Below are 26239 nucleotides of genomic sequence, written 5' to 3'. Positions count from 1 at the left end.
CCAGAGGTGGATGTTTGTACATTTGTCTTCCTTTATCTTCAAGATGCACAGCCCTGAGTAAGGAAAAAATAGAGATTTAATTCTGTTTGTTTGTACCCAGTAAGAAACAATGAAGGATTTTCCAATTGCATTTGAGGTACTTTCATTTCTATTGCCCTTGAGACGGAGATTTATTTAGTCCTGTCACTTGAGGGAATCTGCTTGCGCTTTTAACTCCTGTGTTGCCTTTGGGGAAGAGGCTAATAGTCTTCAGTGACCAAAAAATGTCCTCTGGTCATTTCATGTGGGAAAACTTTGAATTTCTTGACATCAGAGTTGTCATTTTCACTGCAGTCATGATTCCTCTGAAAAAGATACTATGAGCTCTGCTCAGCCCACTGGCAAAAAAGGACAAACCTCATCTTGGCAGATATGTATTTGTTTGTTTCTTCTTTTTTCCCCTCACAATTTGCTCTTCCTGTGTTGCCAAGAACAGAAAAGACAAAAAGAGCTATTGTTTCATCTATCCTTTCCCCAGTGCTGAAGGTGGTTTTTAGCTTTGGAAGGGAGTATTTGAGAAGTTGTGTGGCAGCAATTGACTGTATGGGAAAATCAATGCTCCCATCAAACCAATTCAGCCTCGTGTGCATACCCAGCTGTTCTGTTTCCAGATGCTACATTTTGCTCTAGCAACATTTCCAGTTGTCATTACCAACCTGAGCTCTGTGTTTTACCCGCAAATATTTCAACTTGGTTTACATATTAACAGGCTCAGGTTAATTCACTTCCTTTGAAGTGAGTGGAAAAGGAGACCTGCACCAAATAGTTAAGGAATCCTTGTGAAATTGCATATGAGAGACTGAGCGAAGAGGTACAGATGGCACTAATGTGACTCTGTGTCTGATTTATAGTGATTTATATAAGACCAGAGTCAGAGACAGCCACCCTAAGGGCTTTCAGTCCCAGGAGAACAAAGCTTTGGGGCTGAGACAGTGCCAGCTGTAGATGCCACGTGCCTTGGACTCACACAGCCCAGGTTTGTTTGGCAGCTGCTTTGCAGGTCCCTGCCTTGTTCACAGAAGGAAAGGATGAAGGAGCAGCAGCACCCCCACTCCTGCAGGGTTTCTTATTTTTATTTAAAATATAGTTTTTTCCTTGTAAAAACATCATATTTGTTCCTGTTTTTCTACATGATATCTCCTTCTCCTTTGCTTGAACCGTTCCCAGCCATACCTGCACTCACACATAAAGCCCATACGTGCCACAGTGGCCTCACCAGATTGATGGCCTGTGGCCAAGCTGTGCTGGCTTGTTTTCTAGTAGTACTTTTCCTGGTAGTACCCTGCCAGCATCGGGATCCTCATGAAATCCCTCCCTGTGACTGTGTCCAACACAAGCGTGCATCCTGCCACTCAGGCAAGTAACAGAAAATTTGTTTGTATCCCCGTACAGCCAGGGTAGGTCATAGCAGCCAGGGGCTACCTGGGTTGGGGGACATGTGTCTCCTGGAGCAGAGGCACATCCACACATTTCTCACTAACCACCAACAAATTCAGCTTAGCCTTAGCATATGAAGTTGCTCAGCAAGACTGAGCCACACATTGACCTTCCCCTGCCTGAAATCACTCCTCTGGGGCTTTAAAGTCCATCTACTCTCATTAAAAAGAATTACCATCAGTGATAGATCAGCAGTCACACTGCAGCAGTGACAAATGACATAGTGACGTGTGTGACGCAAGGACTGTCCTGAGCACTTGCTGTGCAGTCATTTGTGCTGCCACATGCTCTGCAGGGAACCCCATGGGGAGGATGGGGGTGGCAGTGTCCCTGCCAGCTGGCTGCCAGCTGGGGAGCAGCTACTCAGCCTGGGAACACGGAGGGAGACACTCTCCCCTACCCTCCCACCAAGAATTGCCCCAGCGCAGGAGTGAGGAGGCAGCTAAAAAACTTGCTTGGACCATAGTGGGATGTGGGGAAAGTGCTCACAGAATGAGATGGCTCTTCATGTAACGGAGGCTGGTGCTGAAAATACTGAGATTGATTGATATTGGCTTCTCCCAAAGCTTATGATCCCATCACATAGTGCCAACTTTGACCAGCAACTTCACTACAACACTCTGCTGGACCCAGCCATGAAGGCATTCTGTTGTCACCCTTATGTCAAAACACATAAATGTGCTCTTAGGTCTGTGGGGTTACTCCAGCAGATCCCAGCCTCTAGGAAGAAGCACCAGCCTGAGAGCAAACCCACCTCTGAACATGAAGGCTTTGCAGATTTGAAGAGGTACAGGATGGATATATGTGTCCGTCTGTCCACAATGGTGGACATATTTTGTTGTCCTTTGAGGAGGACAAACACAGTCTTTCATTTCAGGAGATGTCAGCTCTCTCTTCTGGCAAGATGCAGTTCTAGATCCTAATTACAGTATTCCTATGTGGGTTTCTACCTAATTTATTTTATGATTAGTAGAAGTTACAAATAATTTCCCTGTACAAGACCTTGTAGTCCTGTTTAGAGAAAATGCCAAAAAAAGCAATCAGCATTATGGTCAAAAGGCAAAGCTAGGTGTGATACATCATGCCACTGGGCTGCAGTTGAGTGCCCTCAGCAAGCCCAGTACTGGTTTTCTGTGTCTGAAATCTAAAGCAGCTCAGCCCAAAGCTGCTACCCTGGGGCTGGATTAAAACCAGCATTTTTTTATACTAGTTTGGTTGTCAAAATAAATATACTAAATAAATAGTTTAAATAAAAATGGTCCTCAAAAGAGACCAGTTCCATCTAACAGAGGAGTTCAGAAAGATGAAAAGGAATAGGCTGTGGTCTGAGCCCAGTGCACAAGTAAACTAATTAACAGTTAAAATGTCTATTAGAAGGGAACTAGAAACTGCATGATCCAATGATTCGTTAATTAAATATTTATTAAAGGCATCCCTGGCTGATGATCTTTGACCTTGTACTGGATTTACTCCAAAAGCTCCAGGCATTTATATTTTTATGGCAGTGAATGTTTTATAACCCTTGAATCACCTGTTTCAAATACAGAAATGCCTTCAGACTTCTTTCTGTCTCAGTTATATTTATTAGAAATGTTTTGTCTTAATGCTTTTGTTTCTTGACTGTTGCTAATCTCACATAGCTCTGTGAACTTCAAAAACCCCCAATATCACTTTATTCCTGACTACTCAGGAAAACATTAGGCTAAGCAGTGAGGAGGAAAAAAAATAAGCAATGGGTGATTTTTTTGAAGAGCAAACATTAATTCCAGATGGAGGAGCCCCATGCCAAGCTGCTGGGAAGAGCAGTTCGGGGATGATCAGCCAAGAGAAAGAATGGGTTTGTCTACTGTGTTTCAAATAATGCATCTCTTGGTCCAGCTGAGGACCTGAGCAAGGGCAGATATGCACTGATTATACACTGCCTGGTATTAAAATGTTGTTTCAGCCCTGGGAGGAGAAAACTCAACAGCAGTGGCTCTCAAGATGACTTGCAGCAGGGTGCAGTATCAAAAAAAAGAGGAGGAAAGACAGGCCACTTGATGTCTTCTGTAACAACCACAAACCAGCACATGGATTTGGTACTTTGAAAGTTGAGTGAGAATGCACAGCTGCACACAACCTGCTTGGTTAAACCCCAGTGGAAAAGAAACATGCTGTGCAAAATTAAGTATTATTGTTGCCCTTTTGGCCTTAAGCCACAATACAAAATATCTGTAATGAATCAGATTTTGGTGACCCTGGTGTGTCATGGGGCTGAAGGCCAGGAGCAGCATCACTTCACCCAGACAGGAAGTGCAGTAGTATCTTGCCAGTGCAGGCTCTGGAGAATATTATTGCAGGATAAATTCTTCCATTTTAATTTTGAACTTAAAACACCCACTTAAAACACTCACAAAATTAGAATGAATGTAATTGGTTTTTGTGCTTTCTCTGGTGCAGAAGCAAGGCCAAAAATAATCCCCCAAAAACCTCAAAATGGAAAAAACCAGTTCACACTCCCACTTTTAATTATTTCCTTTCGTTTTCCGTGCCCACCAGCTATTCCCAGTATGTATCCTGGACAATAGTCTTTCTTAGACCTTTATCTTGTTCTAAACATGCCTCACAGTAGTTCCAGGCCAGAATACTTTTTTTTTTTTTTTTAAAGCACCAAAATAGTAATAAGCCTTTTAAGATTAGTTAGTATTAATGTTGGTTGGCGATACCAATGTGTGCCTTTTGCTTAATGTTTTTTCTTTCTTTCTTTCAGTAGATGTTCTGCACTGCCTTTGGTAATGAGGGAAAGAGTCAGAAATGCTTCACCTGTGGCTTTTGACATGTGCTACACTGAAAGCTGAAAAGAAACCTACCAAAGGGGGCAGTAATGCCATTGCCTGAGGTTCCCCAGTTTTCTTTAGAGCACAGGCATGAAACTTCAACACACAGCCTGGTCTCCACTTGCCTGAAGCTTTCCAGAGCAGTTTACCCAGGGGGGAGTGAAGTTTCCACTCCCCAGAAAACCAAATTTCAAAGCTGTTGTGTACTGATGATCACAATGTGTTTTGGATTAGGCCAGTTTAAACATTTTTGGTTTAAAAAGAGCAAAAATACTTCATTTTTATTTAAATGGTATTTATTTTTTCTACTTTAAAAATTATGATTCTATTCTTTGAATTCCAACTGCAGATTAGCTTCATATTTGAAGAGTTATGCTGACAAATTCAGTATTTCTGCAGTTTAAAAATTTTCTAAGTACATTCACATAAATGGGCAGATTCACTTAAAACAAGCCTTTCTGCAAACTGTTCTGGTTTTAGCAAACCGGCATTTTTTAAGGAAAAATATAATTCACAGAAGAAATTCCAGTTCCCTTTGCCCAAATTATTGTATAAAGGCTGTTAGAACACTCAAAGGTCAGTTTGTTTTCTTGGAGAGAGCAAGTTCATATTTTCTTTCGCTCTCCTAACCCAAAAGGAAATAAAAATAGATAAACAGTCCCCTTTTGGGACTAAAAATGCCATTTTCTACTTCTATAAGCACTATAGAAAATGTAACAAAGTAACTTAAAACTTCTGTGGCTGAGCTGGTGAATCTGAAGCTGTGGAAACACCAAACTCCCAAGGCTGAGACAGTCATTTCTCACTGGTTCATAGAAGCCAGAGGTGGTCATTGGGCTGCTTGAGAACAGCTCCAGTGGGCTGTGGCTCCATGTGGGGTTTTTGGGCTGTTGTTCAAACCTCACTCTTGGAACCCCTGCCAAAGCTCTCAACATGCAAAAATTACCCTGAACATGGAGGTCTGCTCAAATGAAATTGAGCTTTTCTGGACCTGGGTTTACCCTCAGGTTTCCAGAGCCAGAATTTCATCCTGCCTGGAAACCCTGCTGCTCTGCCAAGATCTTGAAGGCCATCAAGACTGGGGTGTGAGCCAAGTCCCAATGTCCTGCTGTGAGACAGTGGCCCAGCCAGTGGGACACTGAGCAGAGGGGATGGTGGTGCTGCTGCCACCCAGGTGGCCATTGATGCAGAGACTGGTTGTTGTGGTGCAGCTTTGTGCTGCAGGTATTGGGGAAGGAGAATAAGCTCCTTTTTATAAGGCCCGTTGCAGTGGGAGATTATTTATCCCATGAGAGAGGCTGGTGCGTGTCCATGTCTTGCCAACGGGGGAGAAAAGGGAGGTAACGGAGAACTCAGGCAGGTGAGATGTGATGCCAGGAGGATGCTGCTACCAAGAAATCACATCTAGCATGTGAAACAAATTTGTAAGGTGGAGGAAGGGCTGGAGGCTGTGCCTCAGGTGCCAGGCAGGAGAGCATGAAGCTGTGGCTGGCAGCCCTGCATTCCAACCCCTGCACTGCCAGGGCTGTACAGTGTACAGGCAGCCCCAGTAAATTGCCTCTTCTAAGCCTTGCCCTGGTGGCAAGAGGCTGTCTCTGTTTAATACATGTTAAAATTCTGGCATCGATGCAGGAATCCACAGTTTGAGCACAGTGTGGGCGGCGTTCAGGGAATCCTGCAGGCTTGACGTACAGTTAAATCTGTGGCTTATCTCTCAGTCAATTAATTATTGTATCCTTATTCAATGAACGAACAGCAGCACTCAGGGTCAGGGTCTCTGTGCTTTGAGATAAGACATTCTCTAAAGGCATGCTGCAATGCCACAGGGCAGGCAGGAGAGGGGCAGGCAAGAGGGACATGATCAAGCTGCCCCTGTGGAAGGCTGGGCCTGTTGATGGTGCCCAGCTGCCAGACGTAGGCGTTTGTAGCCAGCACTGTGTGAACACTGGGAATGGTGCAGGACAGGCAGGACACAGAAATGTGCTGTGAGACCCCTTGCACTGAATCCACCAAGGTACCAAAAGGCACATGCAGGAATTGTATTTCCTGCTTTAAGCAAGATGCTGTTTGCTTGTGAATGAGGCATGGCAGATGCCATCCAGGCTTGCAGACAGACTGCCTACTTATGGAAGCTATCGGTCAGTTTAATGAAGACTGTCTGGACTTTTCCCGGGTATGTGCTTATTCTCCTGCGTCTTGGAAGAACACTAGAGGGCATTTCTCGAACTGCTGCACATGCCCTGGGCTGATGATGCTCCAGGGAGGTAAGCTGCTCAGAAAATGAGTATCATTTACTAAGCACCCTGGGTCTGCTCAGCCTCTCACTGGAAGCTGAGGGTATGTGCTCCTTCCCACTCACCGTGTTCCCAGCAGGAAAGTTCCGAGTCACAAACAACTGAAAATAGCAAAATGATCTCATAGATCAGTTGCTAAAAATACAGAGGGGAGTCTACTTACAAACACTGGGGCTGCGTGGTGTGTTGTGGCATTTATATAATGAAGGCCTTGTTGCCTTTGTAAAATTATGGCTCAGGCCTGTTACTTCAGCTAGAGAAGAACTGTGAGAAAAGTCAGTGAGAAGAAAAACAATTAGTTTTTACCCATGAGAATGTAGTATCAACAGAAGCATGAAAGTTAAACAGTAGAAGGAGAAAACAGCAACATATCTGCAGCTGTTATTTTTCTGAATGCTTGAATGCTGATGCTATAGGTAGCCAATGGTAGTATATTGCGGTTAGTAACAGCCAGTGAGTCTATTGTAGTAGTTCAGCAGCCAATGAATCTGTAACACAAGTGATAACATACAAAAGGTGTATAAAAGAGGCTGCTTTGTTTATTAATAGCTTTTTGGCCCTTGAAAGAGGCACTGTCCATGTGTGTCGTGACCGCCACAACAGCAACAGTGTGTTATTCGCCCAGCAGCGAAAGACATCAGGGAATCCTGGATTCTTCCAGTTTTGAAATTGTTTTTCCTTTCTTCTGTTGCTGCTGCCCATTTCTGACCAGCACCAAGCAGACACTGAGCCCATTGGAGAGGATCTTATCCAGAAGGAAGTGCCAATGAATGAGGCAGGAGTACAGAGCATCTCCCATTCGCCACAGGTTCTGCCACACCTGCCTATCACCCCAGGGGTGCCCTGTCCTTTTGGAGTCTGAACCAACCTTTGGGACTTACCTGATCTGTGAGTGGAATCACCCCAAGGGCTGCTGGGCTGGAGGGACAGAGAGGCCCCTCCTGAGAGCAGCATCTGGGCAGCAACTGCTGATGGAGAGGACTTGCTGACTGTAGCTTGGCATCTTCAGGGGAGCAATGTGCTCAGAGTGTGCTCAGCCAGCTTCAGTTCATTTCTTTCCTCCCACCTCCACTTGGACAGATGTGGTAGTAAAGGCAAAGTGTATTTCAGTAAGTTATAGCCAAGATTTTAGAAGCTGATAGGTCACCAGTGAAAGCTATACAGGAAAGCTTAACAGGATACACAAAGCAGTGTTCATCCCTCTGGCTTTTCTTAGATGCAGACAGAGGGATCGGGCACCCTCAGAGCTGCTGGTTCCCTACAGACTCCTTTGGTCTCTACAACTTTGCTTTGCTTTGTGTCTGTCCTCAGAGCTCTCTGTTACCCCATGGGGATCTCCTAGGCGCCAGGGCACTACTCATGGAGGCTGCAGTGGGTGTCTGAGTGTTTCTGCAGAAAATGAACACTCCTGTCTCCAAGCAAGTAAGCAGGGCTGAAGGAACCAGGGAGGCAACCAGGGCAGGCCCTGGGAGGTGCATTATGGTGCATTATTCCAATGCACTATAGGTAATCCCAAAATACAGCACACATTTGCTTTTGAGCTGCTCTAAACATGCACAGGCTCCTCTCCCAGAGAGGTTTATTGAGCCACCATGGGTTGTCAGGTCCTGGCTGGAGCAGTTCAGTGTCCAGGATGGGTGACCTGCCAGGTCTGGGCTGTTCCTAGGATGATGATCCCTGCTTCTCCTGTGACTTTACCTAGCTAATGCACAGATCTCCTCTAGGGCTGTGTTTTCTCCAGCCAAATATTCCCGACGCATTCTTTACCCAAAGATATTATTTTTCATCATTAGGCATCGCAGTAGAAACTAGGATTTGGTCAGCAGCAGGTCCTGCCCAAAGCTAAAGGGAGAAGGAGATCCCAAGTGGAAAAAGGAGATTGTCCTCAACATTTCAGTTCAGAGGACTTTGCTGGCTGGTAGTAAATTGGGCTGGTGTTTTTTCCTTAGTTACTTTATTTTTCCATGTCTGCTGAATAAAGAAAACTATCATAATGCAGTGTTAATTCCTCCAAGGCATTAGTACAACACTGCATTTGGTTTTAAAAACTCAAATAATATATAACTGCCAGATAATTAAATATGTGGATTAAAAACTGATTCTTTCATTGATCTCAAAATATTGATCATTGCAAGTCACCAATGAGCAAGACCACATTTAGCAGTGATGCCATACGACTGGGATCTTTTTGCCACAATTTGTTTGTTCATTGGTGACCTAGACAATGACATAAACCTTTCATGGATAAAGTCTGTGGGAGAAATGCAAGTTGAGGGGTAATAAACAGGGATAAAGACAGGTTATTGTTATGCAAACCTGACCTGCCTGATCACAGTCCCATGACATCCACTGTCAGGTAGCTAAATACCAATTTACACAACACCAGAGACAGACATGCAGAGTCTTGGCAAGCAGCAATTCAGAGACAGATTTAGGAGTAATCATAGATGATCATTTCAGCATAAGCTGCCAGTCAGGTGGTGGCTGACAAGGCTGCTTACACAACCCTTTCATATATAAAATGAAGTTATCAGGAAGAAACAGAGCAAGGATCTACATACAGAGTTTATGAAAGATCATAGCCCATGAGCAATTACTAATAGAATATCCTTAATATTTATGGATATTTCTTTCTATAGAATATATACACATCTATATACATCTGTCTATTCACATATAGATTTACATCTTTGTGTGTATAAACTGTACATATGTACATATATGTATGTGATCCCTATACAATCAGTATATGTAAAATACCAACTACGAGTGCTCACTTGATGCTCAGCAAACATGACAGAGGCACCTATATTGGAACTACTGGGTTCAACACATCCTTGTTTCAAGTACAGAGGTGACCAGGTTTATATATTTATCTTTTTGGGACATGAGACATGTCCGCAGATCCTTGCCTGTGGTTTTAAAACAAATGACTCTTCACTCAAAAGTATGCTGGAGTCTGGTTTAATCCAGAGTCCCTTGTTGAACAGAGTTTTTTGGGGGTTCAAGGATGAGCACTGTGCAAACTAGGTTGTCTTTGCCTCTAGTCCCCAGTGCTTGGTGGGGTTGTCTCTTTTATATGTCCAGCTTTCCTGTCCATGCAAGTCCCTGAGAGGCATCACCAGGCAACAAGCCTCCCATAAGTTTGTCCATCCCCTGGTAATTGTCCCTTTAATTCAAACCTGAAGAACAGATTTGTCCCAATGGCTCACTGCTTTTCCTATCCCAAGGTACTCCACTGCAGAATCTTGTGCCATTCACCATCAAGCACTGTACTGCAAAGGACAAAGACAGCATGAGAACAAGAATCTGTTTCAGAAATTCCCTGAGTTGTCTGGAGTTGGATTTCCCAATGTTTCAAAAGACTTTTCATCGTGTGGACAAAGGCACAGTAAGAGCAAGGGAGAAAGTACAGTAGAAAGAATGAATTTAAGCTCCTGAGGGAGATTCTGATTGATAAATGCAAGAGAAAGTTACTTTCTTTGAAGTCCTTTGAAGGAGTCAACAGATGTGTGGATATAACCTACTTTAATTTCAAAAAGGCATTCAACAAGATTTATAATAAAGTTTTTAAGGAAGCTAAGAAGTTTTGAGACATGAGGAGAGGTCCTTACATGTATATAACATTGATCAAAGAAAACAGTAGGAAATTACTCAGCTTTCTCAGAGAGTGAAACGCCACTTGGTGATCTGTTCTGGAGCTCCTGCTGCTCAACATGTTAAACAGTGTAGACAAGCATGGGTAAGTAGGTGACAGCTTGTGGGAGGTGCTGAGTTACACAGAGTAATAAAGGTGGGAGCTGGTTGTGAAGAATTGCAAAAGGACTTTATGAAACCCTGTGAATGCAAATTAAAATAGGAGATGAAATTTGGTATAAACCGATGTGGACAGGAGAAAATAATCCTAACCTCGCATAAAGTGACATGTTATGATTCATCTGCTACTTCTTAAATAGAAAATCCTGGTGTTATAAAAAAGAGCTTCATTAAAATGTCCGTACAAAGCACAGTAGCACTAAAACCAAACCAAACCCTGGCAATTCAAATGTCAGGCAAGAACAGAGTGTGTAACACAGAGCTCTACCCCGTTACAGGAAAATTACACATGGGTGATTGATGATAGTGGTACTTCCCAAATTCCATGTGTTTTAAGAGAGTAATGAATAGAGAAAGTCATTTGGAAAAGAACCAGAGGCCTTAGCTGACATGCAGCTCGATAGCCTTGTCTTTGCTGTGATGTTATAACAACCATCCCAGTGACAGCACTTGTGTCTAATCAATTGACTTGGGAAGGAATTATAATTTACAATCATACCACAACCCCTAAAAGTCACTCTCATGCTGGTTTACAGCACACAACATAGTCAATAACCATATGGGTTCTTGTCTCAAAATGCCTTTGGGCAGGGCTCTGTTGTAACAGGGAAGAAACCACTGAAACTTTTCCCAGGTCTTGCCTAATTCACTATGGGCGGTGAAAGACAGACCAGGGATTAACCATGTGTGCTCTCCTGCAACAAAACAGCCATAGAAATAGCCTGCACAGCTATAAGCAGTTCTGGAGCTGAATTAGGCTCAGCAAACCCACCTTTGGTGTTCAGGATGGCAGTGGGACAGGTTATTTCACACAGTGTTGGACTTTTCCAGCAGACACAAGACTCAGGATTGCGGTCTCCATGAACTCAAGAACTTTATCTTGCTACTCTGTGTGCCAGTGCAGACTGCTCACCTGTCCGATGGGATTACCTGTGGGTAACCCACGTGGAACATGGGTGAGACTGAACTGTCAAGAAGCACCTGCAGAAACCAAGCTGAAGTGCTTGAGTATTCAGCAGTGCTTCACTAATGACTATAAAGGTTCTAAGCGTATGTTTCAGTACAGGACTTTTACACAGAAACCAGTTCTCAAGAGAAAAAGTCCTTATTTTTGCCAGATTCTCACATGTCTATTAACGTTTTCATGGTCACAACTTGGACACAAAAGGTAGCAAAGGGTAACCTTTCTCTGATTTTAATGCATGAATCTATTTGCTTTTATCTGAAGGTGTAACTATTGCAAAACCTTGTACAGAGGTGAAATCTTTCTTTTTATCTTCTGGAGATTTACAACAGCAATAAAAACAAATAATGGTCTTCAATCAGCAGTGCTGGAGGTGAGGCTGCAAAACCCACAGTGTGGGGGAAGAACCGGAGCTTTAATGAAGTTTGTCACTGGCATTTGGTTTAACAAGTAGCTACAAGCCTTGAAAAATGGATTCAGGTTAGACTGGGGCACATTAACAGACCACTGCTTTGTAATCACAGGGGCCCAGCAACACTTTGTTTTGGTTGAACAGACTCAATGTTTTCACAGCAGATTACAGGACAGACTTGAACCTGCTCAGCTGAAACAGAAATGGCAGGCCAGAGGGAGATTAGTTGTCATGCTCTGACCTTTCTGTAACTTACAGACATATCTCTACCCAAAGCCATTTCACTCAGAGATTATCCTCTTAAATTGCTGGGGTATGTTATCCTTCTGACACATCCAACAACGAGCTGCAATTCCTTATGCTTAAAATAGGGTGGCGTCTTTTGGAATAGGGAAAACTTCCTTGAAAGGGAAGAGCACACCAGCCTTGCTCTTTACCAGAAAGCTGAGGAAAGCACATCCCACAGACTCTGAGGAAAACAGCTTATTTCTTCTCCTGTTTGCAGGAAAGGGAATCAACTTTGAGGCTGAAGTTCTTCCCTTTATCTTACAAGAGGTAAGGCTCAGTCCATGCAGTTTATTTGACACATGTATTACTTTTATTAATATTTTGGTGATATGATTACTCAGACATCATAGAACAAGTTTCCTCATCTCCTTTTGTATAGAAGAACTGATGTGGAAGCTTTAAATAGCTACATTAATAACCAAAATCAATGACAAAGAAGTAAAAATGTCCACCCCTCACAACCTTCCATCTTTTACCTACCCACTTGACTTTCTTAAGTACTGTAATTATATGAAGATTCTGAAGCCATATCCAACAATTTATAATTACCCCTGGCTATTTGCAGTATGTTTACTTGACATGAGCATTGGATCAACTACCAAGAATCAGATCCTCAAATCTCACAAGTGATCAATGAAGCACAAGTATAAATACATGTATTAGAAATTAGAGTAGATGTGTATAAATTTATTCTGTGAAATACCTTGGATTGATTTCTATTTAAACTAAACTGCTGGGGAAAAAAAGGAGTTACACAACGCAAATTTACTGATTTTTTTTTTTTTTTTTTTTTTTTTTTGCTCAGTGGTAAACAAACAATAAACTTGCCCTTGAACTGAGAAGAGTTGTGTAAGAGGGAAGTAAAAACCTTGCTAGAGGCATGTCAGCTCACCATCTGTCCTTAAAAGACCTTTGCTCCAGCCAGAAACAGGAGAGATGACTGTCATTGTGATGCCAGGAAACCTCCCCGTAACTTGAAAATTCTAGAAATTCTGTTCAAAAAGCAGTTAGGAGTACTCATGCAAACATTAGTAAGGAAATCATATGGAACAAAGTATGTTACTTGAGAAGAATCCTGCTGACTTCACTCCCATATCTCCTCAATTGCTCTGGATTGTAGTACACCAGACATCAGGGTACCTTTCAACAAAGTATGGTACCACAGTAAAACACTGTTTGGAACTATCACTAAGTCCTTTTTATCCTTTATGATTAATTAAAACCAAACATCTTTCTGTGAAGGGTATTTTAAAATCATTAACAAGGTCAGCTGTGCTGCTAGTAAAACAGGAAAAAACCCCCAAAGAACACAACATCCATGGTTAGCAACTGTGGTTTTAGTAAGCACGACTTTATAAAGCACCTTTAATCTCAGTATTTCCTTATTTCTGATCACCTGGGTATTTAGAAGGCATGCAGTTCTCCACATAAGGCCCCTATCGATCAGGTTTAAGACGATGATCTCTCACTCAGATGTTTACAAATTGGATGGAAATGTGCACCTACAGGACCCTGATGGGGCTCTCAGAGACAAAGAAACCCAAACGTTTCCAGGCAGAGATGCAATTACCATTGTACAAATGCACCCTCACAGTCCATGCCTCGAGCAGCTCAGCACAGTTATGATTTTAATTGTTACAGTAGAATTGGAGGACACAAATAGGGCTCTTCCTGTGAGCCCCTTGCCCTCTGCACAGGCCAAGGCCTGGAATTTCCCTGCCAATGTCTTGCAGATGACCTGGGAGCCACCACCACACACTCACGGCTGGTGAGTGACTTAAGCTGCACTCATGACCAGAGTGAGAAAATCTGGAATGTTGTAGCTGGTGGGTTGTAACAGCATGGAAAGGAAGCAGAGGAGCCTGCCTGGCACTTGGGCTGTGCATGCTCTCTGCAGATCACGTAACAGAAGCTTTAAATTCAAGCATTACTGTGGGCTACAAGAGCCCCTTTCTACAGTACAGCAAGAGCTGAAGGGACCAGCAACAAATGATGATACCATTACAGGAGGTGCCTTACCCACCCTCACTGACACATTCGTGCTTGTAAGGTGCCTGCTGCAACTTAGTCATGTAGGAGTTAAACTCCTTGTTTAACGCTGAGTAACTTCTAGTTACAAAAATCCTGCCTAAAGGATTCTCTCTGCTAAAGAGCTGACATTATTTTTCACAGTACTGAAGTGAACTGAAGGCTGCAACACTGACAGCTATTTTGCTTTTAAACAAGCATTCTAGTGGCTTTAGAGGTAAAGTTTAAATAATGAATCTTTATTTGAGAAAAGATTATGTCAAATATAGAGGATAACTCCTTATATCAAATTCAATTACAAGTGTTTTAATTTTAAGCACCAACAGACAAAATGCTGAAGCATAGATGTACTCACACACACACACACACAAAAAAAAAGAAAGAAAAAGAAAAAAAAAGAAAAAAAAAGAAAAAAAAAAGAAAAAAAAAGAAAAAAAAGAAAAAAAAGAAAAAAAAAGAAAGGAAAAAAAAAGAAAAAAAGAAAAAAAAGAAAAAAAAAGAAAGGAAAAAAAAAGAAAAAAAAAGAAAAAAAAAAGAAAAAAGCAGGAAGCAGCCAAAAAACAACAACGACCCAAGCCCACACATACACACACACTCCCACCAAAAAAAAAAAAAAAAGTGCCCAGTTTGTTTTCTCTTCTCTAGAGCCGAGCTGGTTGTAAATTTATTTAACCCCAATTGTCTGCAGGGCAGCTGAGCAGCTCTCCTTAAAGGACTGCAATGACAGCACAGCTCTGCTCTGGTCTGTTTGGCAACAAAGAGCACAGGAATGACATCTGATGCCCAACATCAGAACTTTAAGACACAGATGGCTCTGATTTTCACTGCCAGAACTAAACTTTATTTCCATGTGTATTACATACTGGTATTTGATGCCAAGTACATTAAAATTATTTTAACAGAGGATTTAAGTGAGGAATACTTATTCTTCACTAAACAAGAAGGAATGTAAAAACCTATAAGAAAAGAACTGTTTAAGCTTTGTTTTGATTTTGGCAAACCAAACAGTTAAGTACTCTTCTGTTCTCTCCTCAGATCTTTCAAAGTACCAAAAAAGTATCTTTTTTTTTTTTTAATAATCATGCAGCTGAAGAAAAAAAATAGTCTTACAAAATTCATTTCTTATGCTAAATATGGTTACAAATCAGAGTATTAAACACAAAATTCGCAATTCCTATTTTTAAATACAAATACTGTATTATATTATGAAATGGGGATAATTAAAATATATCAATGACTACAAATCTAGTAATTTAAAGCAAACAAACATGCTGTTTGCTTTCATGTGGAAGAATTAGGATATTGTATGGTTCAAGCACTGCAGTAATTTCTGTCAACTCCTTGATGCCCAGAATGTCAAACTGCCAAACACAAAGAGACAAGTGTTCAGGTCTGAATAGCACCAGGTGTTTTTCTTTGTTTTCCCCCTTTTAAAGTTATTAACATTTAATAAAATGAGCGATGTTACAACTTTCTGAAAGTGACATGCACAAGTAGAGAATTTGCTTTGAGTTTCCAACTAATAAGCTCAAAGTTTTAGACAATACTGAACAATTATAATGTATTTCATGGTACACATGAAAACAGTGCTTCCACAGTATATCCTCAGTTCTCAAGTACAAAAATATCAGTTATGGGTAGTCAATAGTTATCAAAATTTTTATTGGTACAGAATGAAAGCAGCATTTACTTTATTGTTTTTTAAACCATACATCATAAAATTCCCTAGTACACATGTGGAGGAGTGAAATAGGCTCTGTACTATTTACCTGCTACTGATCCTAAGTCCAGATTCAAAATCTTTCCTGACCAAAACCAAACAATATAATTAATAGCTAAGGGAAGGCAGTTCCTCAGTGTGAAAGGTCAGCATTTAGAGTTTTACTAAAACACTATTCTTGAAACAAATACATCACTTAAATGTATAATTACATACACTACAAGTGAAAAACAGGTTTTTGTTAACAATAACTATTGAGACTGGGCATAAACATCTTAACCACAAACCCTGGAAATATTATGGATGCTTTGATGTGGCCCTTTTTGGTGAGAGAATAAGAACAATGAAGTATGGCTTTTCAGTCTTCCTTTAAAAGCACATTTTATAAAATTTTGTAGGCTTAAAATTATTTTAGACCTCTAACATTTTCCAGTAACATCATTTACTAATTAGAAGCATTAATTACATCACTACATTAAGCAATTGGCTGATAGGTGATCACCAGCAGAACAGGAGCTGTTTGCTTTTGTTGTTGTTTTTTGTTTCTAAGTAAGGGAGGTACTTTTCTAGTGAGAGCCATCCTACAGTACTATCAAACATTTCAGAGGTTACTACATAGCTTCTCAAATAAAATCCTCAACAGTTTCATTTTCCAGCAGATACTCATATCAAGCATATGCAGAGAGCAAATACAATCAAGTGCAGACAGTTCAAAAGTATCTCTCAAACACATTGTTTTACAGTTGCCCTCTGCAAAATAAAAGCCCCTCCTCACACCAAACGGATGGGGCGAGAAGGGGAAACAGGTCTGCCATTCATGTAGGAGTTTGGCTAGCATAGAGTTTTATTAAAGTTGTTAACAAAAATAGTTAAACATTTTTACAATTTAACATCCAGTCTGACAAAAGGCAAATCAATGAAAAAAATACAAAAAAGTAAAAAAGTGCACTACCCAGTCCAGTATTTTGCTTTAAAGTCATGTCACTTACAGTATATGAAAAATAAACCCAGAAGTGTAATTACTTTAAAATACACCGCTTCCATATTTCAGTATTTTACACATATATTCTATAGTGGAAGAGGAGATCTCTTAAAAACTTTACTCTTAAAATATTGAGGTGCATATACCAAGTGGGATAGACTTGGCAAGTTAAGTTGCAGTAGAGAATCCTTTCAAATTTGGCATTTCACTTACATACCTTACTGTGCCAGCAAGGTCTGTAGTACCTAAACCTTCTAGTAAGAACAGTAATTTTGTTTAATGCAGATTTACTAATACAGACAACTACAAGAAATGGTGAGGTCAGCAACTCAATGGGATCTTAAGGAGATACGAGTCCTGATTTAGTTGTCAAATGGAACAATGTCACAACAAACTTTTAAGGCCATGTTTTATTTGCTGATTAATGGACAAAAGGCAATGGATTCCCCCCCCACTAAATATTTTCTTGAAAGTCTGTGCTCATAAAAATCATGAAAAGTTGGAAAGACTTAATTATTGAAACTTTAAATATATTTTACACAATCTTGTTTGTACAAAAATACAAGTTAAATATAAACATAAAGCAATCATGATAATTTTATGTAAATCCATTTTGTGATATTCTGTTATATATAAAAAAGTTTCTCAGCTCTGTCTTATTTGTGAAAAGATCAATACCAGATTGAATCACTACTGGCAAAGGGCCCTAAAAAGCACACTTTAACATTAAATATGTTTTACAATGTAAGTACCATTTCCTGATTTCATCTTCTAAAGACTGGCAAAAGATAGGGCAGTATGTCCATAAACCAACAAATAATTTGGCTACAATGTCATAAAACACAAACACACAAATCTGTACAATAAACCAGTAGCTATGCAGTACGAACTAGTTACACACACATACACAGACATGGAATGGAACTTAGTGAGATGCTGTCTGTAATTCACTGTTCTTCAGCCTGGCATTTTGTCTTACTTCATCAAATGAATATGACTTCGTTACCTTTCCATTCTTAAATACTGTGTGAAGCAGGTCCTGTAAGAAACATCACTGTTTTAGCAAGAGTGATTTGGCAAACAGCTTACACAAGCAAGCATTCAAATCCAGCCTGGTAACGCTGGAACTTTAGACTGTCAAGATACGAAATCTTTACAGCTTCTTCTGACACCTTTCACTAATGGTTACACAAAAGAACGGGCTTGGGTCATCCTGTGCACAGACAGCAGCTTTGTGCTGAGTAGTCCCTTGAGTGAGGTATCTACACCTGGCCAAAGCCAAGTACATGCTCAATACACCTTGCTAGAGTCGTTTTTAAGAAAGAAGACACTCAATCAGTCAAATACAATTCAATTACAGAGGTTCAGGAAGTATTTTTTCCTCTAGAAAAAAAAAGGAACTACCTTTCTTCACAGTACTCTTTGCTCACATATTTTGTAAAACAGCCTATCAGGAAGGGCTTGCACACAGCAATTTGGAAGGGCAATAAGCACAGCTGGCAGCAGAAGTCAGCACAGCAGCAACACTGAGCAGTCCCTCCACTTGGTGACCTACTGCAAGGACCTGTGGTTTTAGGGAAATGGGCCCATAGAAGGGTACCTTTCCCTGGGATTTCCAGGGAGCCCCAGAACCACACCAATGACCCTCTCTAATACCCTGGGACCAAAAAGATTTTCGAATGAATAGTTTCATCTGTTAATAGCTTGGGACAAAAGAAGTTTTAATGAATAATTTCATCTGTCAAAAGTGAAGGGACAATATATCGGCTAATTTCAGAGCCAAAGTCTTGTACTTTGTGTTGAAGAGATTTCTCACCATTTGGTCCTTCCCTCTCTACATACATATGAATGTTCATTGCTAACATATGTACATGAATATGTGCATAGAAAAAAGTTTCAAATTTATACAAGATATTTGTGCCCACAGCAGAGTATCTTCAGGGCATATAACTCCGGTTTTTTTTATGTTGAGATTTTTCAGACAACTCAGTTTTATGCTTACTGTTATGCTAAACAATGTGCCTAGTAGTACCCCTCTGCCTAGTAGCACAGAAACAGCTTCTGTATACCAGAAGAATTTCAGCTTCTAAAAGCAGAAGTGCAATTTGACAACTTATTTTCAGTCCTCTTAACTTGGGAAAAGACTCAACACACAGTTTAATGTTTCATTGTTGCATGCTGAAAACATGACACATATCAAACTGAAAGCCTGAGATTGGCATAAAGTTTGTGCTTATTTCACAGAAATAGCATTCTGTTTTGCAATTGTAAAGAATTCACAGGGAAACTGAATTCCTGGTTTCAATTTACATCTTTGAAAAGTGTGGAACTATTTTGTGTACAGGGCATTAACTCCTGAAAGAACTATTTATGAAAATCTCAATGAGGAAGTAGAAACACATTTTAGTTACAGCTGTCCCTGTTCCACCTCCAGCTAGGGTTGCTACTCAAATTGTGCAATATAGGCCAAACAAAACTACCTGGCCAGTATACATTCTGCAACACTGGGACTTTAGTTATGGGGAAAAGCAGTAATGTTCTCATGTTTCTGAAGACAAAACAAAAGAGAAAGATCTGTAATTGTAAAACCTGAACATTCTACTGCCATTCTAACATTCTGCTGTTACTGAATTTGGTACTGAGGTAATTTTTGAGGTAATAAGATGGGAGTTGAACAAAATGACAAATCAGAAATAAATTCTGAAATTAAGTTATAACCTGCTTTTTCTTAGTCTATTTTTGCATGAAGAATGATATAACAGATTTTGAAAATTCATACCTGTCCATACTCTTCAAGATCTCCCTTGCCTTCCTCGAGTGTCACATACTCTCCAGCAGGTGTCCTATGCAACGAAAGCCGTCCTTTCTTTGACCTTTTGTTGGGATCGGCAACAGGATCTTTGAAGACATTTACCTAAAATGAAGAGAGGATTTCTTTAAGAGGAAAGGGCTTTGTGGGACCTAATGCAGATGGTGGTAACATAACAGGAAATGTCAAACAGGTTTTCAAGTGGGGAGGCCGCTACTCAAAGCGGAGTGGTAGAAGCTGTACAAAGACATACCCCAAGGCCATTGGTCACCACGTAACTACATTTGAAGGAACAGTTTAGGAGGTCTCTGGTTAGTTTCTGCAACAAAGCTCCACCAGATCCAAAGGCAATATTCTCAATGCTCCATTTATTCTTCTTCATTCCCTCCACAATCTAATAAGAAAAAGAAAATTATGATGGAGCATACTTTTAGGCCATGCCATTTTCCCATAAAAATATTATACTACTTAAACAAGATGCTTTTACAGACAATTAAGCCAACTAACATTCAGTTTCCAGGAGATGTACGTAATAATTTGGCCAATACTTGGCCCGCTGTTTGCATTTTTATTTATAGTTCCAGCATGTAACTGGACAGCTTTTCCTGTAACACAACTGTCATGCCCACACATATACTTCCCAAACTAGGGTGGCACAGTAATGCAGTGCCTGGAGAAACAGTGCTCTAAAGAAAATAAAAGATTTCACGGGAATATTTCAGAGCCTTCCAATTTCTCAGAATTATGGGAAGACCTCGAAGCAGAGCCTGTATCCTGAAACAATGCAGTCATCCTGCTCAGCTCCAGAAAGTTATTACCCTCTCTTGACCAAAGACTTGAACAGAGCAATTTTCTTGAAAATCACATTGTTTAGAATAAGATTAGCAATTTCGAAGTTGTGACATGAAAATACATAAAGCTGCTCAAAGAGTTTGGTTTGCCACCTCCTTGGGCAGGCACAGGTCAATGTGAACTGCACTGCTAGCAACAGTCAAGGTCAAAGTTACTGTATCATTTCCCTCCACCCTCATTCTATCCAGACAAATGTGACATCCTCAAGCCTGGAGTAATGGCTGCTCATTTGATCATGCTCATAAAGGGCCAAGATTTGTTCTCCTGACCTGTTACCCTTATGAAAGCCTGAAATGATGGTTACAGCCCCAGAACAGGAGTTCAAACTCTCTTCTCCTAACATTTTACTAACAAAAGCAGGTGTGAAAACCAGAGTAGGTGAGATAGCAAAATACCATCCATCCAGAAAAAAAGGAAGCTGAGAAGCAGAATGGAAGAACATAATCTATGGGGAACACTGCAGAGTTTCAAAAATCAGCATAGTGAGAAATCTGGTAATATTTTGGGCAATCTTAGCCTTTTGCATCAAGAAGAAATGCCAGAGTAACACTGAAGAGGACTGTTTCACTAGCTAGTGATGTCAAGCTGCTTTTTTAAGGGACAGCTAAGGCTCATAAGAGGGGGAAAAAATAGAAAACCACATTTCCATTTCAGACCATGACAAACTGGTAGTGTACACAAAAGCACACACTAGTGCTTTGTTTATGCACTTAGTCACATGCAGACTGTTTTCACAGATACTCCAAATGCCTGACAGAGGCCAGTCAACAGGACATGGGGACAGCAGAGTCATAACCTTCTGAGGGCATGCTTGGAACACCTTCCCACTAGATTTCTCCAGGAGAAATCTTATCAGTGACTTTCCATTATTCCAATGGCACCAGCTTTTTTTTTCAGCCTCATTCAGGAAATCAAGCAAAATTAATCTCAAGCTCTACCACCAGGACTTCCACTTAAGAGAACCCTTTAGAAGCTTTGTATCCTGAAAAAATGCCCTCTCAAATATGTGACAATCTTGTGGATTTTAGCAGTAGACACCATACCCTCTCAGTGACCAAGAGCAAAAGGAATATTTTCAGGTGATTAGATTCCCCTGGAAGCAGTTAAAAGAAGTACTCAGGGAAGCTAAAGGAAAGAAACTAATTAAATTCTTCTTTAAGCATCTCAGAAGTAACTAAAGTCGACGAAGGAAGGGTAAGAAAAGGTATTTTGTATACCCTCTACTTAAGCATAATGCTTAATATTGCCATAAGAAATGAGACTTAAGTGGGCCTGGATATGGACTCCACTTATCTGTGCTGTCTTTTAAAGAGGCAAATGTAGGTAAACTCTACCTGGCCTCTGGTTCTGTCCAGACCCTGAGCAAGCCTGAAGCTATGTGAACTGCTGGCCAAGCCTGAGCCAAGGTGTTCTGCTTGCCTTATTGTGCAAAGGCCAGGTCTGACACTGAACCCACAACTCCCTGGTATAAACAACATCCTACACCAAAGCACGTGATGCTGAGGCTTCATGCCTGCAGGTTAACAGATATTAGTGCAAGTACAGCATAGCTGCTTAACCCTCTTCCCTAGGTGAGAAGAAATGTGAATCCCCTTTCAGCTTGTGTTCCTGCTCTCATTTACAGATGGTTTGTTCATCTTGTGCTACAGGCACAACTCCTCACTTACCTTGGGTGAAGAACTGGCTTCTAGCTTTCCACTCTCTCTCAAAGGATTTCCTTACTTAGATTGATCTTTGTCTGGTGAGAAGGGGAAGGGAAATCCAGACTAAGCTGAAAGCTGACCCACAGCAAAGGCCCAGATTCTGTTACTTCCTTAGATATGGGGATGACGCCTTAGGTTTTAGCCTGTGTATTTTTCAAATTCTGTACTGCTTGGTGTGTGACTCTGAAGTTTCTTGTAGCCTGTTAATTTCTGCTCTCTCATGCTAGGTAGACATAACAAAGCCTCTCCAGCCCTGCTTTCCAAGGACACCAAGACTGTCCTAGGCCAAAAGTATAAAACAAAGAGCCACTAAGGGGGGAGTAAGCTGAGGGGCAAACTGAAGCTTTAATTGGAGAATTAACCCTGCTATGCAAATGAACCAAACCTATAAAAGGGGGAAGAACTCATGACCTGTTGTCCATCTTGGGGTCCATTTTGAGAATAGCTTCAGGCTTCCCAGGGTGTACCTTTGAAGGCCTTTCAAATAAATACCTCTTTTATTCCCTTACTCCTATCTAGTCTCTGTTTTCTAGGAGGCCTCTTAAGGCATCAGGGAGAGATGGCAAACAGCAGCAATAATAGGGAAGAAGGGGGAGATCTGAAACAACTGAAGCCTCCCGCAAAGGAAAACAATACAGAAGAATTTTTTGTTTCACACTTTCAAACCTATACACTGTTCCCAATGCAGGTGCCAAGGTTTTGACCAGCTTCCTCTGACCATTATGAGCATGATTAATACATCAACTGTGACTCCAGATTAGAGGATTTTTTTGTGTAAAGATTTAAAGACATCTGGAAATTGAATGTTCAAAGAAAATCCTTTGAAAGTGTAGTATATTGTGGAGTTAGCAGATTGGAATGATTTTTAAAAGTGAAAATGCAAAGAAAGTTAAAAAAGTTTCCTTACCTGTTCTACCAGCATCCCCTATTAAAACAAAGAATTTTAAAATCCAGTTTACACTCTGAGTTGTTTTCTATATTGTTGTTTCAGCTACTTTGGATAGCTAAATGAGACTATTGGTCATTACCCATTCTAGATTTTCCTGCTGTACCCATTGCCTTTCATCTGATCTGTAACAGTAAATCATGCCTAGAATTGAATGTTGATATGGAGTAATTGGAATAATAATCCTGCAAAGGATACAAGAGGGGGGAAAAAAAAGATGGACACAGTAATACATTTGTATTTGTTCATGTTAACTCCTTCTGGAAAAGAATGAATTATACTTCAGTGTTGGTTTGGTTTTGGTGGGTTGTTTTGGTTTTTGTTTGTTGTTTTAGGGTTTTTTTAGTGGTATGCTATTATCTAATTTTCTAAAAGCATGATAAACCTGGCGTTTGCTGACATAGGAGGATGAAGAGATCCATGATATTTAAATAAAACTAAAATTAGGTTGCAAAATCATGGTCATTTTGCTCCAACATAATTTGCTGCTGTCAAATGAGAAATGTCACTTTCCTTCCTGCCTATTTTTCCCAGCTCTAAACAACAGTTAGTTTTCTCCTATATAGTGCTGGTGAATATTAGCCCCTTTTTGGGGGACAATTTAATTCACTAAACCACAAAACAGATCACTTTTGGCTGAGTTAGTTTGCTGCTACATGTGTGGTCTAAATTATTTTAATGACTAGCAGTTCAACGACCTAAGCTGACACGAGACACTGCAAGATTCGTGTCAGGAAGAGATGAGAAGGTGCCACTAGGCAGCAGCGATCTGGCTGCTCTGTATGTCTTGGGGAGCTGGATCTTCTGCTCTCTTCTATTACATGTTATGGGTAGACTTCTCATACTCAATTACAGCTTCATAAGGAAAATATGTAAACAGGCAGAGCACCTGAACAAAGAACTGTTCATTCTACCTCTCATCGTCTCCCATTAGCTGCTGCAATTTTTTACTGCTCTATTTAAAACTTGGAGATCAGAGCATTTTTCACCCTAATGCAAAGATTTTTATATACTTGCTTTAATATTTTAACTAGAATCTATGCTATATGACATCCTTGAATTTTGTCCAGTATAACTTAGAAAAAGCAACCAGAGTTCCTTACAAGAAAGAACAGTCCAGTTTCTGTCCTCTCACAACTCATGAAAATCTCAGCCCTAACATACTTTGCCTAACACAGGCATCAGGCCTGTCAGACTGTTGTTCAGAACAAGCAGAAATGTTTACTTCCCTGTGGGCTTTGTTTTCTTTAACAGAGTCTCTTCCCCTGCTATCTAACGACAAGACTTTCTTTCCAGCTATTAACCTCACATGCTTGTGTTCTGCTAAGCATATTAGCATAGCTGTATATTGTCAAAAAGCCACAGGGGACAAAAAAATAAAAGTTGAATTTACTTTAAAGGCCATTGGAGGCGGGAAAAAAACTGCAGAGCATGACTGCACTATAGCTGGTCTATCAGGTTACAATCTCAGTATTAACTGCTCTCTAGGGATCTGAGTGACAAATCTGAGTTCTGTCATTGAGGTTAACATTATGTGAACATGGTAGACATGCAGATAGCTTCACACTAACTAAAACCCAAAATTGATACCTCCCTCACTCCTAATTTTGAAAGTAGCAGAAGACAGTTTTGTTGAGAAGAACCTAAGGATGTGTCAGTCTAGAAAGCTAAGACAAGTGTCAATAAATTCAAGTAAAATTAATCTTAACTTTATTCAACTTATTTCTGGTTTTGAACTCTAATACAGCTGAAGATGAAAGACTCAGGACAAACCTGACAAAGTCAAGTCCTCTTCCTCTTACATGCCCTTTGTTATCTGTTGTTACTACAGTCTATACCTTTAAAACCATATTGAAGTACCTAGTATCTACCCCTAGTCCATAGCAGTGAATTTATGCCTTGTTTCAAGCATGCAGAATCTACTAAATTATCAATTTATGTCTTGGTAAAATTGCTATTTTGACTCAGACTGTACCCTAATTTGTTACACATTTTCTGGGTTTTCAACTAATCCTTATTCCACTAGTTGCCTTATCGAGGAACTTGCCTTCCTTACCCTCAGTTTTAAAGTCTCCTTCAAAACGACACCTTCAATATGTGAGGACAAGCAGACTTCAGATGGTACATAACTAAAGAGCCAAACCAGCTAATTACTACTATTGCTGCAGCACAGTGATCATGCAGTGTGCCTTAGACATCAATGAAATTACCAAACACTGCCAGATTTTGATCTCAATTAGACTTGACAAGCATGATGAAAGCAAACAAAAGGAGAGACAGTGGAAAGAGAAGGGTTACAACAGGGGGATTAGAAAATGCCTTTTAGGGGTTTTTTATGCATCTTAATAACTTCCTGTGGAGTTTTAATGAATATGTTTTATGCATTAAGATACCACTGCCAGGGTCTGGAATGAAGGGCAGAAGTCAGCAGTCTCTGCTGCAACATATGACTAATTGTAACAGAGTCCAGATTATATATCAACCTTGCCAGCACCACCCTGACAAATGAACAGGATCTCCTACCTCTTGCAACGTGTTGATATCCACACCATCCCCTTGAATAACTCTGAGATACGGTGGCAACAACTTGTAGCCTTTTGAATTCTCTGTAATGGGAAACTTCTTCCCCAAGATCTCCAAGACCTATTTAAAAGGGAAAGGAGACAGTTCAAAACGAAAATAAAATCCTGCCATTCTAATAAAGAAACTATTCCCCCATTTAAGTCATGCTTTTTCTAAAACATTAAAATAAATCCATAAATATACCCACATAATCATGCTCTAAATCTACCCACACAAAGAAAAAGCATGCCAGCCATTGTGGTGGAAGCCCTTAAAGCAGCCACAGACAATATGGTCTTTATGAACTTGCACCCAAGAGCTAATCAGAACCATGCTTCCCCTCTTTATCCCTTTGCTTGCTGTGAATTTTTGTTATTGAATGTGTCAGCTGAAGATCCTGCTCTTCTTGTGACCTCCCTTAAGATAGTGGATGAGGCTTTCAGTTTTCTCTAATTTTGCAAGCCACAAATATTTAAAATTAAACATTTCAGCTAGGAGTTTTTCTTATCAGCTGACAAAGGTCATTCAGAATTCCTATTTGTGATATGCCAATGTCTTGGGGTGTCACTAC

General features: G+C 40.5%; 1 protein-coding gene across 1 annotated transcript in view; it reads right to left on the bottom strand.

Moving 5' to 3' along the window:
- Positions 1-14907: 14907 nt before the first annotated feature.
- NAMPT (nicotinamide phosphoribosyltransferase) overlaps positions 14908-26239 on the bottom strand; it is a 30864-nt gene continuing 19532 nt past the window's right edge. Inside the window, exons 8-11 of the mRNA XM_082281100.1 lie at positions 25630-25749; positions 19859-19999; positions 19576-19710; positions 14908-17835 (exon numbers count right to left, since the gene is read on the bottom strand). Of these exons, the coding sequence (XP_082137226.1) occupies positions 17722-17835; positions 19576-19710; positions 19859-19999; positions 25630-25749 (510 nt within the window). The 3' untranslated portion in view covers positions 14908-17721. The remainder of the gene's footprint in view (positions 17836-19575; positions 19711-19858; positions 20000-25629; positions 25750-26239) is intronic.

The sequence above is a fragment of the Coloeus monedula genome, assembly GCF_965178545.1.
Source record: "Coloeus monedula genome assembly, chromosome: 4".
Lineage (NCBI taxonomy): Eukaryota > Metazoa > Chordata > Aves > Passeriformes > Corvidae > Coloeus > Coloeus monedula.
This window is presented reverse-complemented; position numbering and strand designations above follow the sequence as displayed.